At 49.7% G+C, this 19,860-nt stretch overlaps 1 protein-coding gene across 1 annotated transcript in view; it reads right to left on the bottom strand.

Annotated features, from left to right (window-relative positions):
* TTLL10 (tubulin tyrosine ligase like 10) overlaps nucleotides 1–19,860 on the bottom strand; it is a 117,864-nt gene that overhangs the window by 20,579 nt on the left and 77,425 nt on the right. The window contains exon 6 of the mRNA XM_067473005.1: nucleotides 1,527–1,619. Within this exon, the coding sequence (XP_067329106.1) occupies nucleotides 1,527–1,619 (93 nt within the window). The remainder of the gene's footprint in view (nucleotides 1–1,526; nucleotides 1,620–19,860) is intronic.

Below are 19,860 nucleotides of genomic sequence, written 5' to 3'. Positions count from 1 at the left end.
ACAATGACTTAGCAAAAGCTGCAGTTCAATGTAAGCAGGTAGTTTAACAGCCCCCAGTCTGTAAGAGGTCTTTATGGGAGATGGGCCTCAGTGTGTTAGTAGGCCTCAGTATGAGAAGGCCTCAGTGTTAGTTCAATTTGCCTCAGTGTGAGAGAGGTGTCAGTTCGAGAAAGCTCTCAGTGTGAGAAAGATCTCAGTGTTAGTAGGCCTCAGTATGAGAAGGCCTCAGTGTTAGTTCAGTTTGCTTCAGTGTGAGAGAGGTGTCAGTTCGAGAAAGCCCTCAGTGTGAGAAAGACTCAGTGGGAAAAAGGTCTCAGTGTGAGGTAGGCCTCAGTATGAGAAGGACTTAGTGTTAGTTCAGTTTGCCTCAGTGTGAGAGAGGTGTCAGTTCAAGAAAGCCCTCGGTGTGAGAAAGACTCAGTAGGGAAAAGGTCTAGGGTGAGGTAGGCTTCAATATTAGTAGGCCTCAGTATGAGAAGGACTCATGTTAGTTCAGTTTGCCTCAGTGTGAGAGAGGTGTCAGTGTGAGAAAGCCTCAGTAGGAGAAAGATCTCAGTGTGAGGTAGACCTCAGTGTTAGTAGGCCTCAGTATGAGAAGGCCTTAGTGTTAGTTCAGTTTGCCTCAGTGTGAGAGAGGTGTCAGTTCGAGAGAGTCCTCATTGTGAGAAAGCGTCAATGTGAGAAAGCCTCAGTGGGAGAAAGGTCTCAGTGTGAGGTAGGCCTCAGTATGAGAAGGACTCAGTGTTAGTTCAGTTTGCCTCAGTGTGAGAGAGGTGTCAGTTCAAGAGAGCCCTCAGTGTGAGAAAGCCTCAGTGGGAGAAAGGTCTCAGTGAGAAGTAGGCCTCAGTGTTAGTAGGCCTCAATATGAGAAGGCCTCAGTGTTAGTTCAGTTTGCCTCAGTGTAAGAGAGGTGTCAGTCCAAGAGAGCCCTCAGTGTGAGAAAGTGTCAATGTGAGAAAGCCTCAGTGGGAGAAAGGTCTCAAGTGTGAGGTAGGCCTCAGTATGAGAAGGCCTCAGTGTGTGAGAAGACCCCTGCGTGAAGGTTGCTGTGTAAAAAGCTACTGCGTGAAGCTCCTGGGTAAGTTTGGAGTGAGAAGAGGCTCTCCGAGAGCAAAGTTGTTTATCTGCATGAGAAAGAAGCCCAGTGTGGAAGCAAAGAAGGAAGTATAAAGAACTTTATTTGTGTTACTGAAACCTTGTTCTTGTAAATAGTGCAATAAATAGAAGCTTACTATGGAAGATATAATATTGGTCTATGTTTTGTTCTTTTTATCACTTTGGGCTACTGGTGTTGGGTCACGCTCCTGCTGATACGTTACTCTGTTGTGCCCAACAAGCCTCTCCCCTCTTGACATCCCCGTTGCCTTGGCACTATAAGGGGTTTTTGCGAGATCAGTGGCATTCATTCCACACTACACACTTTTGGAGCTTTGATTCCAGTATAACTTTCACGGCTGCAATATCAGTGTCAATGCGGATCCTACGGAAAGAGGGGCAGAGAGGGAAACCCAAACCAGGATGCCTACTCCTTTGCTTTTGTGCTTTCACGTCTTCCGGCATTTGGTTTTCAAGCATTTGCACGGGCTTCTCCTTCTTGCTGGTTACGCACTTATGAGAATCTACAAGGCAAGAAAACATGGGGCACTTACTGGTAGCAATGGGAAGAAGCTCATTCCTGGCTGAAATATGGTAACAATGGGAATATTGGTAGCAATGGGAGGTACCTATTCCTGGATTTTCTAACACTCAGGTAAACCAATCTCGCAGAAAACGGTGAAAATTCAGCAGTTTTGACCTCGTTTTCAGGCATGCCTGTGTTCTTTGGGATAAACCAGAAATACCTTTGGGTTCTTTGTATTTATTTATTTACAAATTTGAATACTGGTGGGGTTTTGGGGGGATGATTTCGTCATTTGGGATTTGTAGTTGCTGGGATATATAGTTCACCTAAATCAATGAGCATTCTGAACCCCACCAACGATGGAATGGAACCAAACTTGGCACACAGGACTTTCATGACCAACAGGAAGCACTAGAAGGGTTTGGTGGGCATTGAAAGTGAATTTTGGAGTTGTAGTTCACCTACATCCAGAGAGTACAGGGAGACAGGCCTTTCCCATCGTGCCTCAGGCTGCTGCACTTCCAGGATCCCTGGCCTCCACTGGGCATAAATATTTTATATTTTATATCAATATTTTCAAAAACCCGCGAAACAGCGAGTCCGCGTGAAGCGAACCGCGAAACAGCGAGGGAACACAGTACTCTGGACTCAAACAATGGCAGATGAGGACCAAACTTGGCACGGATACTCGATATGCCCAAATGGGAACACTGGTGGAGTTTGGGGGAAATAGATCTTGACATTTGGGAATTGTAGTTACTGGGATGTATAGTTCACCTACAATCAAAGAGCATTCTGAACGCCACCAATGATAGAATTGAACCAAACTTCCCACACAGAACCCCCATGACCAACAGAAAATACTGTTTTCTTTGGTCTTTGACGACCCATCTGACACCCCCCGTCACAACCCACTCAGGGGTCCCAACCCCCAGGTTGAGAAATGCAGTTCTACAGAATGACACTCTATGGAGCGAAGTGTCAACTGTGTGATGCAGCAGCTTAAAACCCTTATGCAATTCTAGGCTGCATGAACAGGAGCATGGTGTCTAAAAGGTAAAGGTTTCCCCTGATATTAAGTCTAGTCCTCTCCGACTCTGGGGGTTGGCGCTCATCTCCGTTTCTAAGCCAAAGAGCCAGTGTTGTCCATAGACACCTTCAAGGTCATGTGGTCAACATGACTGCATGAAGCACCACAGGCCTGTAGCCAGGATTTCGTTTCGGGGGGGGGGGTGTGTGTGTGTGAATTTTTTTCAGGGGGGTTTCGGGGGGGCTGAGTTTTGGGGGGGGGGGTTGAGTCTGAGTGAAAGTCTAGCCTAGCAAACCTTTTGTATCATTACCCCAATACCCCCATGCATATGGGATATATTGAGTATGGTGATCAGATCATGATATGAATAAACATAACAGTTTAAATAATGCACCAATAAGGCCTTTTCACGAACCACCATCAGAATTTCGGGGGGGGGCTGAAGCCCCCCGAGTCCCCCCCCCCCCGGCTACATGCCTGAAGCACCATTACCTCCCAGTAGAAGCGGTACCTATTGATCTACTCACATTTGCATGTTTTCGAACTGCTAGGTTGGCATAAGCTGGGCATAATAGTGGTAGCTCACTCCACTCCCTGGATTCAAACCACCAACCTTTTGGTCAGCAATTTCAGCAGCTCAGCGGTTTAACCCACTGCGCCACCATATTTAAACTGTGGGTCCTGACTTAGTGTTGAGTCGCAAAAGAAAAGGCAACAGTAAAAGGTTTCTGAATGCCATCTAGTGGCTGTTGTAGGTATTTACACAAATCTGTTTACAGTGAACTCTGCAGAAAATGCTTCAGCCGTACTTCATTAAAAAAGGAAACCAGCCTGTTTAGGAGGCTTTGCAAGTGCTATTATTATCAGTAAATGTTTAATTTTTATACTTATATACCCAGAATTGCATAAAACATTTATGGAAAGGGGTGGCAAGTGGGAAAAGATTGAGAAGAGGAAAGGAGAGGGACAAGGAGAGTTTGCGGACACAACAGCGGCCTTCCATTTGGTATGTTCCCTTCGCAGATTCCAACCCAAAGCATGAGACCATCACGACTAAACAACAACTAGCATTGTGGGACAATGCTTTGGGGCACGTCATTGTAGCCTCACCTCGTTGTTTATAGAGTGGTGCGCTCTTAACCCTTTGCTTGCTCTTTCCCGCGCGTCTTTCCGCCTTGGCCGTCCCCCTGCGGGTCTCACCTGCTTTGTCGCAGTATGGATACCAACGGAAGCCTAGGCGAAGGGCAGATGCTTTCTCACAGGCATCCAAAGGTCTTTCATTCATCCATCCTATATAAGCCAGAACAGTTTTATAAGAACTGGGGGAAGAATGGAAGAAGAATGGGGGGAAGATATAGCGACAACACATTTTGTGGAGTGAGCAGTGTCTCTTGCTGATGGGGATACATCTCCTCCTCCTTCCTTGGATTCTTCTTGTAGCTTGGCACTACGAGATACAGAGCTATCCTTAAGAAATGGGGCCACAAAGTGGAGTCCGCAACATATGAGTGTGGAGAAGAGCAAACCACAGACCACCAACTACAATGCAACCTAAGCCCCGCCACATGCACAATGGAGGACCTCCAAGTAGGCAGCTTCCGGTCAAAGGACATTTAGCAATAGTGCCAAGTTTTTTGTAAAAACTGTGTGTTTAACTGTACCCACAAGTGGGAGGAATGCTTTGGAACCCACAACACAATGGTGAAGAAGAAGCTGTCAGGGCTTGCAGTTCATGGGTGGGCAGAACCAGAAACAAAAGAATGGGGCCAAAGTACCCATCTGTTAAAGACTGAAAGCCCATGCACCCAGCAACTCAAGACTTTGGAGAAGCATTTCAAGAGTTCTTGAAAGGGAGAAAAGAGAAGCACAAATGCCAGAAGGCTACCAAATGGGGAATATGCAGTCTGGAGAACCTCACAAGGCCCAAACTGGCACTGAAGAAGGGATGGACTTACCCTCAGGGCATAACAGTTCCCATTCCTGCCCTAAAAGGATTCTCTCCCTCTCTGAAATGGATAAAAATTGAAGCATTTGGCTGAAAACAATTGCATTCTGTCTTCTGTGGGGTGATGTGAGAATAAGAAATGTTTGGGGCAACGTTATTTGTGACGTTTAGAGAGGACAACTTCGTCCCAAGGCTGAGCCTATTGAGAAGGGCAAATTGTCCTCTTCTTCCAAAGCTTAGTACAAACTACAGTGTTCCCTCACTTATTGCTGGTGTTATGTTCCAGATGCGAGGTGTGAACTGGAAAGGGAAGGGCTCACACTTTGCTTCTACCCTGAACTCATCAGAAAGTTGGATAATCTTTTCTTCTAGTTCATCCATTCCCCCTCCTTCCCTCTATCCCAGGTATGGGCAAACCCAAGTCCAGGGGTCAGATGCAGCCCCTTGGACTCTTTTCTCAGGCCCCCCTCTCTCCCCATCCTATCCTTCCTTCCTCCTCTCTTTCCTTCCTCCTTCCCTCCCACCAAGGGATCGGCAAACCCAGGCCTGGGGGTCGGATGCGGCCCCTTGGGCTCTTTTCTCAGGCACTCCTCTCTTTCACCATCTTATCCTTCCTTCCTTCCTTCCTTCCTTCCTTCCTTCTCTCTCTCTTTCCTTCCCTCCCTCCCTCCCTCCCTCCCTCCATCCATCCATCCATCCCAGGTATGAGCAAACCCAGCCCCTTGGGCTCTTTTCTCAGGCCCTCCTCTCTTTCACCATCTTATCCTTCCTTCCTTCCTTCCTTCCTTCCTTCCTTCCTTCCTTCCTTCCTTCTCTCTCTCTTTCCTTCCCTCACTCACTCCCTCCATCCATCCATCCCAGGTATGAGCAAACCCAGCCCCTTGGGCTCTTTTCTCAGGCCCTTCTCTCTTTAACCATCCTACCCTTCCTTCCTTCTCTCTTTCCTTCCTCCTTCTCTCTCTCTCCCTCCTTCCCTCCATCTCAGGTATGAGCAAACCAAGGCCTGGGGGCCGGATGCGGCCCCTTGGGCTCTTTTCTCAAGCCCTCCTCTCTTTCACCATCGTATCCTTCCTTTTCTCTCTCTTTCCCCCCTCCCTCCCTCCTGCCCTTCATTCCTTCCCTCCCTCCCTCCCACCCTCTCTCCATCCCAGGTATGGGCAAACTTAGGCCCGGGGGCCAGATGCGGCCCCTTGGGCTCTTTTCTCAGGCACTCCTCTCTTTCACCACCTTATCCTTCCTTTTCTCTCTCCTCCCTCCCTCCCTCCCTCCCTCCCCTCTCACCCTCCCTCCATCCATCCCAGGTATGAGCAAACCCAGTCCTGGGGGCCGGATGCGGCCCCTTGGGCTCTTTTCTCAGGCTCTCCTCTCTTTCACCATTGTATCCTTACTTCCTTCTCTCTTTTCTTCCTCCCTCCCTCCCTCCATCCATCCAAGGTATGGGCAAACCCAGGTCCGGGCGCCAGATGTGGCCCCTTGGGCTCTTTTCTCAGGCCCCCCTCTCTTTCACCATCTTATCCTTCCTTCCTTCTCTCTTTCCTCCCTCCCTCCCTCCATCCTGCCCTTCCTTCCTTCCTTCCTTCCTTCCCACCCTCCATCCCAGGTACGGGCACTTAGTCCTGGGTGCCAGATGTGGCCCCTTGGATTGTTTTCTTAGGCCCTTCTCTATTCCAATATTATATCACCTATCTTCTCTCTTTCCTTCTTCCTTCCCTCCTTCTTTCCCTCCATCCATCCCAGGTATGGGCAAACTTCCAAAGCTTAGTATAAACACCTCCTTCTCTCCCTCCCTCCCTCCCTCCCTCCATCCCAGGTATGAGCAAACCCAAGCCTGGGGGCCAGATGTAGCCCCTTGGGCTCTTTTCTCAAGCCCTCCTCTCTTTCACCATCTTATCCTTCCTTCCTTTCCTCTCTCTTTCCTCGCTCCCTCCCCCCCATCCTTCCTTCCTTCCCTCCTCTCTTTCACCATCTTATCCTTCCTTCCTTTCCTCTCTCTTTCCTCGCTCCCTCCCCCCCATCCTTCCTTCCTTCCCTCCTCTCTTTCACCATCTTATCCTTCCTTCCTTTCCGCTCTCTTTCCCCGCTCCCTCCCCCCCATCCTTCCTTCCTTCCCTCCTCTCTTTCACCATCTTATCCTTCCTTCCTTTCCGCTCTCTTTCCCCGCTCCCTCCCCCCCATCCTTCCTTCCCTCCTCTCTTTCACCATCTTATCCTTCCTTGCTTTCCGCACTCTTTCCTCGCTCCCTCCCCCCCATCCTTCCTTCCTTCCCTCCTCTCTTTCACCATCTTATCCTTCCTTCCTTTCCGCTCTCTTTCCCCGCTCCCTCCCCCCCATCCTTCCTTCCCTCCTCTCTTTCACCATCTTATCCTTCCTTCCTTTCCGCTCTCTTTCCTCGCTCCCTCCCCCCCATCCTTCCTTCCTTCCCTCCTCTCTTTCACCATCTTATCCTTCCTTCCTTTCCGCTCTCTTTCCCCGCTCCCTCCCCCCCATCCTTCCTTCCTTCCCTCCTCTCTTTCACCATCTTATCCTTCCTTCCTTTCCTCTCTCTTTCCTCGCTCCCTCCCTCCCATCCTTCCTTCCTTCCCTCCTCTCTTTCACCATCTTATCCTTTCTTCCTTTCCTCTCTCTTTCCTCGCTCCCTCCCTCCCATCCTTCCTTCCTTCCTTCCCTCCTCTCTTTCACCATCTTATCCTTCCTTCCTTTCCGCTCTCTTTCCCCGCTCCCTCCCCCCCATCCTTCCTTCCTTCCCTCCTCTCTTTCACCATCTTATCCTTCCTTCCTTTCCGCTCTCTTTCCCTGCTCCCTCCCCCCCATCCTTCCTTCCTTCCCTCCTCTCTTTCACCATCTTATCCTTCCTTCCTTTCCGCTCTCTTTCCCCGCTCCCTCCCCCCCATCCTTCCTTCCTTCCCTCCTCTCTTTCACCATCTTATCCTTCCTTCCTTTCCGCTCTCTTTCCCCGCTCCCTCCCCCCCATCCTTCCTTCCTTCCCTCCTCTCTTTCACCATCTTATCCTTTCTTCCTTTCCTCTCTCTTTCCTCGCTCCCTCCCTCCCATCCTTCCTTCCTTCCTTCCCTCCTCTCTTTCACCATCTTATCCTTCCTTCCTTTCCTCTCTCTTTCCCCGCTCCCTCCCCCCCATCCTTCCTTCCTTCCCTCCTCTCTTTCACCATCTTATCCTTCCTTCCTTTCCTCTCTCTTTCCTCGCTCCCTCCCCCCCATCCTTCCTTCCTTCCCTCCTCTCTTTCACCATCTTATCCTTCCTTCCTTTCCGCTCTCTTTCCCCGCTCCCTCCCCCCCATCCTTCCTTCCTTCCCTCCTCTCTTTCACCATCTTATCCTTTCTTCCTTTCCTCTCTCTTTCCTCGCTCCCTCCCTCCCATCCTTCCTTCCTTCCTTCCCTCCTCTCTTTCACCATCTTATCCTTCCTTCCTTTCCGCTCTCTTTCCCCGCTCCCTCCCCCCCATCCTTCCTTCCTTCCCTCCTCTCTTTCACCATCTTATCCTTCCTTCCTTTCCTCTCTCTTTCCCCGCTCCCTCCCCCCCATCCTTCCTTCCTTCCCTCCTCTCTTTCACCATCTTATCCTTCCTTCCTTTCCTCTCTCTTTCCCTGCTCCCTCCCCCCCATCCTTCCTTCCTTCCCTCCTCTCTTTCACCATCTTATCCTTCCTTCCTTTCCGCTCTCTTTCCCCGCTCCCTCCCCCCCATCCTTCCTTCCTTCCCTCCTCTCTTTCACCATCTTATCCTTCCTTCCTTTCCTCTCTCTTTCCCCGCTCCCTCCCCCCCATCCTTCCTTCCTTCCCTCCTCTCTTTCACCATCTTATCCTTCCTTCCTTTCCTCTCTCTTTCCCCGCTCCCTCCCCCCCATCCTTCCTTCCTTCCCTCCTCTCTTTCACCATCTTATCCTTCCTTCCTTTCCGCTCTCTTTCCCCGCTCCCTCCCCCCCATCCTTCCTTCCTTCCCTCCTCTCTTTCACCATCTTATCCTTCCTTCCTTTCCGCTCTCTTTCCCCGCTCCCTCCCCCCCATCCTTCCTTCCTTCCCTCCTCTCTTTCACCATCTTATCCTTCCTTCCTTTCCGCTCTCTTTCCCCGCTCCCTCCCCCCCATCCTTCCTTCCTTCCCTCCTCTCTTTCACCATCTTATCCTTCCTTCCTTTCCGCTCTCTTTCCCCGCTCCCTCCCCCCCATCCTTCCTTCCTTCCCTCCTCTCTTTCACCATCTTATCCTTTCTTCCTTTCCTCTCTCTTTCCTCGCTCCCTCCCTCCCATCCTTCCTTCCTTCCTTCCCTCCTCTCTTTCACCATCTTATCCTTCCTTCCTTTCCTCTCTCTTTCCTCGCTCCCTCCCCCCCATCCTTCCTTCCTTCCCTCCTCTCTTTCACCATCTTATCCTTCCTTGCTTTCCGCTCTCTTTCCTCGCTCCCTCCCCCCCATCCTTCCTTCCTTCCCTCCTCTCTTTCACCATCTTATCCTTCCTTCCTTTCCGCTCTCTTTCCCCGCTCCCTCCCCCCCATCCTTCCTTCCTTCCTTCCCTCCTCTCTTTCACCATCTTATCCTTCCTTCCTTTCCGCTCTCTTTCCCCGCTCCCTCCCCCCCATCCTTCCTTCCTTCCTTCCCTCCTCTCTTTCACCATCTTATCCTTCCTTCCTTTCCGCTCTCTTTCCCGCTCCCTCCCCCCATCCTTCCTTCCTTCCCTCCTCTCTTTCACCATCTTATCCTTTCTTCCTTTCCTCTCTCTTTCCTCGCTCCCTCCCTCCCATCCTTCCTTCCTTCCTTCCCTCCTCTCTTTCACCATCTTATCCTTCCTTCCTTTCCGCTCTCTTTCCCCGCTCCCTCCCCCCCATCCTTCCTTCCTTCCCTCCTCTCTTTCACCATCTTATCCTTCCTTCCTTTCCGCTCTCTTTCCCCGCTCCCTCCCCCCCATCCATCCTTCCTTCCTCCTCTCTTTCACCATCTTATCCTTTCTTCCTTTCCTCTCTCTTTCCTCGCTCCCTCCCTCCCATCCTTCTTCCTTCCTTCCCTCCTCTCTTTCACCATCTTATCCTTCCTTCCTTTCCTCTCTCTTTCCCCGCTCCCTCCCCCCATCCTTCCTTCCTTCCCTCCTCTCTTTCACCATCTTATCCTTCCTTCCTTTCCTCTCTCTTTCCTCGCTCCCTCCCCCCCATCCTTCCTTCCTTCCCTCCTCTCTTTCACCATCTTATCCTTCCTTCCTTTCCGCTCTCTTTCCCCGCTCCCTCCCCCCCATCCTTCCTTCCTTCCCTCCTCTCTTTCACCATCTTATCCTTTCTTCCTTTCCTCTCTCTTTCCTCGCTCCCTCCCTCCCATCCTTCCTTCCTTCCTTCCCTCCTCTCTTTCACCATCTTATCCTTCCTTCCTTTCCTCTCTCTTTCCCCGCTCCCTCCCCCCCATCCTTCCTTCCTTCCCTCCTCTCTTTCACCATCTTATCCTTCCTTCCTTTCCTCTCTCTTTCCTCGCTCCCTCCCCCCCATCCTTCCTTCCTTCCCTCCTCTCTTTCACCATCTTATCCTTCCTTCCTTTCCGCTCTCTTTCCCCGCTCCCTCCCCCCCATCCTTCCTTCCTTCCCTCCTCTCTTTCACCATCTTATCCTTTCTTCCTTTCCTCTCTCTTTCCTCGCTCCCTCCCTCCCATCCTTCCTTCCTTCCTTCCCTCCTCTCTTTCACCATCTTATCCTTCCTTCCTTTCCTCTCTCTTTCCCTGCTCCCTCCCCCCCATCCTTCCTTCCTTCCCTCCTCTCTTTCACCATCTTATCCTTCCTTCCTTTCCGCTCTCTTTCCCCGCTCCCTCCCCCCCATCCTTCCTTCCTTCCCTCCTCTCTTTCACCATCTTATCCTTCCTTCCTTTCCTCTCTCTTTCCCCGCTCCCTCCCCCCCATCCTTCCTTCCTTCCCTCCTCTCTTTCACCATCTTATCCTTCCTTCCTTTCCTCTCTCTTTCCCCGCTCCCTCCCCCCCATCCTTCCTTCCTTCCCTCCTCTCTTTCACCATCTTATCCTTCCTTCCTTTCCGCTCTCTTTCCCCGCTCCCTCCCCCCCATCCTTCCTTCCTTCCCTCCTCTCTTTCACCATCTTATCCTTCCTTCCTTTCCGCTCTCTTTCCCCGCTCCCTCCCCCCCATCCTTCCTTCCTTCCCTCCTCTCTTTCACCATCTTATCCTTTCTTCCTTTCCTCTCTCTTTCCTCGCTCCCTCCCTCCCATCCTTCCTTCCTTCCTTCCCTCCTCTCTTTCACCATCTTATCCTTCCTTCCTTTCCTCTCTCTTTCCTCGCTCCCTCCCCCCCATCCTTCCTTCCTTCCCTCCTCTCTTTCACCATCTTATCCTTCCTTGCTTTCCGCTCTCTTTCCTCGCTCCCTCCCCCCCATCCTTCCTTCCTTCCCTCCTCTCTTTCACCATCTTATCCTTCCTTCCTTTCCGCTCTCTTTCCCCGCTCCCTCCCCCCCATCCTTCCTTCCCTCCTCTCTTTCACCATCTTATCCTTCCTTCCTTTCCGCTCTCTTTCCTCGCTCCCTCCCCCCCATCCTTCCTTCCTTCCCTCCTCTCTTTCACCATCTTATCCTTCCTTCCTTTCCGCTCTCTTTCCCCGCTCCCTCCCCCCCATCCTTCCTTCCTTCCCTCCTCTCTTTCACCATCTTATCCTTCCTTCCTTTCCTCTCTCTTTCCTCGCTCCCTCCCTCCCATCCTTCCTTCCTTCCCTCCTCTCTTTCACCATCTTATCCTTTCTTCCTTTCCTCTCTCTTTCCTCGCTCCCTCCCTCCCATCCTTCCTTCCTTCCTTCCCTCCTCTCTTTCACCATCTTATCCTTCCTTCCTTTCCGCTCTCTTTCCCCGCTCCCTCCCCCCCATCCTTCCTTCCTTCCCTCCTCTCTTTCACCATCTTATCCTTCCTTCCTTTCCGCTCTCTTTCCCTGCTCCCTCCCCCCCATCCTTCCTTCCTTCCCTCCTCTCTTTCACCATCTTATCCTTCCTTCCTTTCCGCTCTCTTTCCCCGCTCCCTCCCCCCCATCCTTCCTTCCTTCCCTCCTCTCTTTCACCATCTTATCCTTCCTTCCTTTCCGCTCTCTTTCCCCGCTCCCTCCCCCCCATCCTTCCTTCCTTCCCTCCTCTCTTTCACCATCTTATCCTTTCTTCCTTTCCTCTCTCTTTCCTCGCTCCCTCCCTCCCATCCTTCCTTCCTTCCTTCCCTCCTCTCTTTCACCATCTTATCCTTCCTTCCTTTCCTCTCTCTTTCCCCGCTCCCTCCCCCCCATCCTTCCTTCCTTCCCTCCTCTCTTTCACCATCTTATCCTTCCTTCCTTTCCTCTCTCTTTCCTCGCTCCCTCCCCCCATCCTTCCTTCCTTCCCTCCTCTCTTTCACCATCTTATCCTTCCTTCCTTTCCGCTCTCTTTCCCCGCTCCCTCCCCCCCATCCTTCCTTCCTTCCCTCCTCTCTTTCACCATCTTATCCTTTCTTCCTTTCCTCTCTCTTTCCTCGCTCCCTCCCTCCCATCCTTCCTTCCTTCCTTCCCTCCTCTCTTTCACCATCTTATCCTTCCTTCCTTTCCGCTCTCTTTCCCCGCTCCCTCCCCCCCATCCTTCCTTCCTTCCCTCCTCTCTTTCACCATCTTATCCTTCCTTCCTTTCCTCTCTCTTTCCCCGCTCCCTCCCCCCCATCCTTCCTTCCTTCCCTCCTCTCTTTCACCATCTTATCCTTCCTTCCTTTCCTCTCTCTTTCCCTGCTCCCTCCCCCCCATCCTTCCTTCCTTCCCTCCTCTCTTTCACCATCTTATCCTTCCTTCCTTTCCGCTCTCTTTCCCCGCTCCCTCCCCCCCATCCTTCCTTCCTTCCCTCCTCTCTTTCACCATCTTATCCTTCCTTCCTTTCCTCTCTCTTTCCCCGCTCCCTCCCCCCCATCCTTCCTTCCTTCCCTCCTCTCTTTCACCATCTTATCCTTCCTTCCTTTCCTCTCTCTTTCCCCGCTCCCTCCCCCCCATCCTTCCTTCCTTCCCTCCTCTCTTTCACCATCTTATCCTTCCTTCCTTTCCGCTCTCTTTCCCCGCTCCCTCCCCCCCATCCTTCCTTCCTTCCCTCCTCTCTTTCACCATCTTATCCTTCCTTCCTTTCCGCTCTCTTTCCCCGCTCCCTCCCCCCCATCCTTCCTTCCTTCCCTCCTCTCTTTCACCATCTTATCCTTTCTTTCTTTCCTCTCTCTTTCCTCGCTCCCTCCCTCCCATCCTTCCTTCCTTCCTTCCCTCCTCTCTTTCACCATCTTATCCTTCCTTCCTTTCCGCTCTCTTTCCCCGCTCCCTCCCCCCCATCCTTCCTTCCTTCCCTCCTCTCTTTCACCATCTTATCCTTCCTTCCTTTCCTCTCTCTTTCCTCGCTCCCTCCCTCCCATCCTTCCTTCCTTCCTTCCCTCCTCTCTTTCACCATCTTATCCTTCCTTCCTTTCCGCTCTCTTTCCCCGCTCCCTCCCCCCCATCCTTCCTTCCTTCCCTCCTCTCTTTCACCATCTTATCCTTCCTTCCTTTCCGCTCTCTTTCCTCGCTCCCTCCCCCCCATCCTTCCTTCCTTCCCTCCTCTCTTTCACCATCTTATCCTTCCTTCCTTTCCTCTCTCTTTCCTCGCTCCCTCCCTCCCATCCTTCCTTCCTTCCTTCCCTCCTCTCTTTCACCATCTTATCCTTCCTTCCTTTCCGCTCTCTTTCCCCGCTCCCTCCCCCCCATCCTTCCTTCCTTCCCTCCTCTCTTTCACCATCTTATCCTTCCTTCCTTTCCGCTCTCTTTCCCAGCTCCCTCCCTCCCATCCTTCCTTCCTTCCCTCCTCTCTTTCACCATCTTATCCTTCCTCCTTCCTGTCTTTCCTTCCTTCCCTCCCACCCTCCCAGGTACGGGCACTTAGGCCCGGGGGGCTGGATGTGGCCCCTTGGATTGTTTTCTTAGGCCCTCCTCTATTCCACCATCCTATTCTTCCTTCCTTCTCTCTTTCCCTCCCTCCATCCCTTCCTCCATATCCTATCTTCTTCAGACCTGCCTCTATCTCAAAATGATTGTTGGAGGGATTCTTCTCATCAGAGTTTTGAAACAGGAAATCATTCCCCACCCCTCACTGGAGTAACATAGTCATTCCTCGTGATGCTCTTGTTAATTCATAAGACAAGACTGGTCGAGCCTCCCTTGCCTGGAATCCCAAATTCTCCATGTTAACACTGAATGGTTGAAGAGTTCTGTCTTTGGAGCTTTGGAGGTGTGTCAGCTCATCTCACGATCTAATCAGAACTCTTGAGCGGAAACCTGGTCGAGAGACCCTTTCTCCCTCTTTCTTTCCCTCTCTCCCTCATTCTCCCTCTTTCTCCCCCTCTGCTTGTGGCTCATTAGTAGCTCTCTGACTGCCTCTCAACGCTTAATTAATGAACACTTTCTGCATTCGAGAGCAGAGAGCCGTGCGCCTTTAATGAGGGCTGACTGACAGAAAACAAGAGGAAAGAGGTTTTTTTGGCATGTGTGTTTCATCAAATACTCATGCCAAGGATTGAACTCAAAGTGGAATTGCTCATCATACTCTCCAGATGAAAAATAGTGCAAGTGCCATAGCAGACTGTTGTAAATAAGTGAGTCTTTGTGTGACGTTTAGAGAGGACAACTTCGTCCCAAGGCTGAGCCTATTGAGAAGGGCAAATTCTCCTCTTCTTCCAAAGCTTAGTACAAACTACAGTGTTCCCTCACTTATCGCTGGTGTTATGTTCCAGGACCACCCGTGAAAAGTGGAACTCCACAAAGTAGGGATGCTATATTTATTTTAATATTTATACATTATTTTAGTAGCTATACACCATTTTAAGTCTTTATAAAGCTTCCCCACATACTTATACACTACATAACCCTCCTTAAATGTGTTGTTCACATAATCCTTAGCTTTATCCGCAGAAGTAGCCTCACCATACAGACAAACGCTCTTAAGTCCATATTGAAAAACCGCGAAACAGCGAGTCCGCAAAAAGTGAACTGTGTAGCAACGAGGGACCACTGTACTTTTGCATCTAAAATCCAATCTGCAGAAATTGGATTAAGTTAAGGATAAAGGGAGAGGTGGGAGGAGATATTATTTGAAAAACAACTCGAAAAGTGGGACGGCATAGAATTGGTCAGAACTACCTCTGGAAATCTGAGAGACCTTTGCTATCATAACATCCCTTTTGAGATAGGTTGCACTCAAGCGAAAGAGAGACTTTGACCATCATACTTTGTAGCAGTGTGGGAAATTTGAACCTGGGTCCTTACAAATCAAAGCCCATCATGCATTGCATCCCTTTGATCGTCTCGTTCCAATGGAAATTATGAAATAATCCCCTTGGTTCCATCTTCAGAAACATTCATTCCACCATCATCCCTTTGGGTTTTTTTTTAACTACAGTAGAGTCTTGCTTATCCGACTGTTATCCAACAACTGTGTGGTTGTTGTTGGTGTTCAGGAGTTTCATGACCCAGAATGAGGTCCTCCAGACCATCCCACTTCCTTGAGGAACCTCAAAAGGTCCTCCACTTTACTGTAGCACAAAGTAGTACATTTTGGGTCCTCTACTCTACTGTAGCACAAAGTAGTAAGTTCTGGAATGACACCTCCAAGAATATACCTCACAGGTCCTCAGCCAAGAAAGATACTAGCTGGAGATTTTGGGAATCGAGGTCTCTGCAGATGGAAATCATAATTGTGTGGTTGTTGTTTTGTGACCCAGAATGATGAGTTTCGTGACTCAGGAGTTTTGTGACCCAGAATGAGGTCCTCCAGACCATCCCACCTCCTTGAGGAACCTCAAAAGGGTCCTCCACTCTACTGTAGCACAAAGTAGTAAATTTCTGAACTATACCTCCCAGAATATACCTCACAGGTCCTCAGCCAAGAAAGATACTAGCTGGGGATTTTGGGAATCATGGTCTTTGCAGATGGGAACTGCAACTGTGTGGTTGTTGTTGGTGTTCAGGAGTTTCATGACTCAGAATGATGTCCTCTAGACCACCTCACTCCCTTGAGGAACCTCAAAGGGGTCCTCTACTTTACTGTAGCACAAAGTAGTAAATGTTTGAGCTATACCTCCCAGAATATACCTCGTAGGTCCTCAGCCAAGAAAGATACTAACTGGGGATTTTGGGAGTCGTCACAATTGTATGGATGTTAGTAGTGTTCAGGAGTTTCGTGACCCAGAATGAAGTACTTCAGACTACTCCAATTCCTTGAGGAACCTCAATAGGTCCTCCACTCTACTGTAGCACAAAGTAGTAAATTTTTGAGCTATACCTCCCAGAATATACCTCGTAGGTCCTCAGCTAAGAAAGATACTAATTGGGGATTTTGGGAATTGAGGTATTTACAGATGGAAAGCACAATTGTGTAGTTGTTGGTGGTGTTCAGGAGTTTTGAGACCCAGAATGAGGTCCTCCAGACCACCTCGCTTCCTTGAGGAACCTCAAAAGGGTCCTCCACTCTACTGTAGCATGAAGAAGTACGTTTTTGAGCTATATCGCCCAGAATCCCTCAACCAGTATGATCACTAGGGCATTCTGGGAGCCAACCAAAGCAGGAGATACATATCAACAATGCTACCACCAGAATCCTATTCTTTTGGAAGGAGACAGGCAAACCTGTGAAGCATGGTGGTCTGCGGAGCGTCAAGAGGGGTGGGAAGCTAAAGAGCTTCTTCCGGCAGACCTTTTGTTCTTGGGGAGTCGGTGTTGAAGCTCCTTCCCACTCTGAAGCCATATCCTCTGGTGGTTCACTCAGGCGCAGGTCATAATGAGGAGACCGTGATGTCACGTTTTGATGCTGGGCTCAGTTGGCCAACCATCTCCAGAAGTCTTCCTTGAGAGGCAGAGTGGCACAAGGGCAATTCAATCCCCCAGTTCAATCCCCAGTAGATCCAAGGTACAGCTGTGAAAAACTCAAGAGAGCTAGCGAGAGCAAATAATTCTGTCTAGAAGGGGAAAGGATCTCTCATGAGGGACACAGCTCTCATACCTTAATGGAAGAACATCTGTATTGCAGTCTCCATTCATGACTTGAGACCCTGTCACATTAAAGTCAGATCTCCATATTCATGGATTCTGTATCCATGGGTTCCACCATCAAAGACTTGAAAATATTCCTCTCCCAAATTTCCATAAAGCAAACTCTGCTTTTGATAAATATAGATACACACACACACACACACACACATATATATGTATGTTGGTTGGTCTGTACCACAAAGGCTCCTCCATGGCTTAATGGATCTGGACCAAACCTGGCACACAGACCCTTCAGAAGGGGCCACAGTAGCACAGCAGGTTAAACCGCTAGCTGGAGGCAATCTGCTGACCAGAAGGTTGGCAGTTCGAAGCCGCGAGTCAGGGTGAGCTCCCGACTGTCAGCCCTAGTGTTGTAGACTACTTTTCTGCTTCTGAGGAGGAGGTAGAACAGGAGACTTAAAAGGTAGCACTTGGGGATTTGGGGCCAAGTGTTGAGGAGGAAGGAGAAGGTGAGGAAGACATACAAGTCCATACGTTTCAAGAACGGCGAAGGACAAAAGAAGAAAGAAGGTCAGAATCGTGGCAAAAACGCTGCACAATCAGATCTCATCGTAGGAACATCTGTGCTGGGAGCTCAGGGCTATAAATTAGCAACAAAGCCAGTAGTCAGTGCTGGCAGCAACCGACCTACTTAGTGCATTTGTGTTCCGGTCTCCGAGGTACAGCTCCAGCATCAGCTTTGCAAAACACTTTTGGCAAAGACTCTTGCTAGGTTGTTGTAGGTGTTTTTTCGGGCTATATGGCCATGTTCTTGAGGCATTCTCTCCTAACGTTTCACCTGCATCTATGGCAAGCATCCTCAGAGGTAGTGAGGCCTTCGACAATACAAAGACTCTTGCTTCTGTCTGCTGTGAAGACTTGGCACCAAAGACATTTGTTTCACGTCTGCATTGCTTTTGACTTTAACCTTCTATTTCCTTTACTGCTGTTTGCTGAAATAAAGTTTTTTTACTCGTGTTGTAAGGCTGTTTCTGGAGCAAAACAGGACACCCAGCTTCTGCCAACGTAGCAGTTCAAAAGCATGCAATGCGAGTAGATCAATAGGTACTGCCTCGGTGGGAAGGTAAAAGGGTGTCCCATGCAGATATGCAGACATGCCGGCAACATAATAAGAGATGGCTATGGACAATAGGCTCCTCGGCACCTCCCCATGGCCAGAGTTGAGTATCGCCTCCAGATGCCGGAGATGGAAAAAACTGGAAGGCCTTTAGCTTTGTCTGTGTTGTATGTCGTTGTTTATTGTGTGTAAAAGGCATTGAATGTTTGCCTCATATGTGTGTTATGAGCCGCTCTGAGTCTTCTCTGGGGCAGTGTTTCGCAACCTGGGGGTCGGGACCCCTGGGGAAGGTCGCGAAGGGGGTTTCAGAGGGATCGCTAAAGACCACCAGAAGACACATGTTTCTGAGACTGCAAGCAGGGAGGGGAGAGCAGGTGTGCTTTCCGCAGGACAGCATAGTGCCAAATTTGGTCCAGATCTATAGTCGTTTGGGTTCACGGTGCTCTCCAGATGCAGGTGAACTACATCTCCCCTAAATCACTGTCAATCCCTCCCAAATCCCTCCAGTATTTTCTGTTTGTGTGGGAAGTTTGGCCCAATTCTATCATTGGTGGGGTTCAAGGGGCTAGTTGATTGTAGGTAAACTATAAATCCCAGCAACTACAACTCCCAAATGTTAAGGTCTATTTCCCCCAAAATATCAAGGGAGAGCGTGCAAGGTTGGAGAGAGGCTCATGCCGGCAAGTCCCTTTAAGGAAGAGGGGTTCTGTGTGGGAAGTTTGGCCCAATTCTATCATTGGTGGGGTTCAGAATGCTCTTTGATTGTAGGTGAACTATAAATCCCAGCAACTACAACTCCCAAATGCCAAGGTCTGTATCCCCCAAATCCCACCAGTGTTCACATTTGGGCATATGGAGTATCTCTGTCCAGATCCATCATTGTTTGAGTCCACAGTGCTCTCTGGATGTAGGTGAACTACAACTCCAAAACTCAAGATCAATGCAAACCTTCCAGTATTTTCTGTTGGTCATGGGAGATCTGTGTGCCAAGTTTGGTTCAATACCATTGGTCGGGTTCACAATGTTCTTTGATTGTAGGTGAACTATAAATCCCAGCAATTACAACTCCCAAATGCCAAGGTCTATTTTCTCCCAAACTACACCAGTGATCACATTTGGGCAAATTGAGTATCTCTGCCAAGTTTGGTCCAGATCCCTCATTGTTGGAGCCCACAGTGCTCTCTGGATGTAGATGAACTACAACTCCCAAACTCAAGGTCAATACCCACCACACCCTTCTAGTGTTGGTCATGGGAGTTCTGTGTGCCAAGTTTGGTTCAATTTCATCATTGGTGGAATTTAGAAAGCTCTTTGATGGTTGGTGAACTATAAATCCCAGCAACTACAACTCCCAAACGACAAAATCAATCCCCTCCCAACCTACCAGTATACATCCTGCATATCTATGATTCCACTATATGATTCCTATAGTCCACTAGCAGAACTTGACGGTGAATTCTATTTTTGACCCAAAGCACACTCCATCTCTCTCTTCAAGAAGTACTAAATGAGCGAGGAACGATTCAAACATTCACAATTCTTGCCAAGGATTCATTTCTCAAGGCCCTGCTTGAAGTCTCTCCAGCTCAAGGGAGAGCCGAAGTCTTCAGCGGAACGTATCTTGGGACACCGAATGGGGGAAAAAGTAGGCCAACTTGAAAAGACACCGAATTGGTTTGGAAGGGGATGAGAGAGCGACATTTGGACCTGGCAGCAAAAGCAAAATCAAACATCCCCATTCGCAGCATCCACATTCTCAGTCTGCCAACATGCAGAGGTGGTGAGTGACTCCCATTTCATGAGGTATAGTGCATCCGTTCTGGGTTTTAGTACGAACTTTAAAAGGAACTATACAACATACTGGCTTCACCCTTCAAATATCTCCTCTCAAAAAACAAAACACCATACTGCCCACCACCCAAGTGAAGGCTTTTCCTCCTAGATTTTATTTATTTCCTCCACCACAGACATCTCAGTGTTTTTTACTCTCTCCATTGGTGGGGAATTTGCATGACCCTGCCCACTGCCTCTACCTTAAACCCACCCACCCATCCATCCATCCATCCATCTATCCATCCATCTATCCATACATCTACTGAGACATCTGTCTGTCTGTCTGTCTTTCTGTCCATCCATCCACCCATCCACCCATCTATCCATCAATCT

This window comes from Anolis sagrei, chromosome 13 (genome assembly GCF_037176765.1).
Source record: "Anolis sagrei isolate rAnoSag1 chromosome 13, rAnoSag1.mat, whole genome shotgun sequence".
In the NCBI taxonomy this organism is placed as follows: domain Eukaryota; kingdom Metazoa; phylum Chordata; class Lepidosauria; order Squamata; family Dactyloidae; genus Anolis; species Anolis sagrei.
Note: the sequence above shows the minus strand (reverse complement) of the source record. Positions and strands in the feature narration are given on the sequence as shown.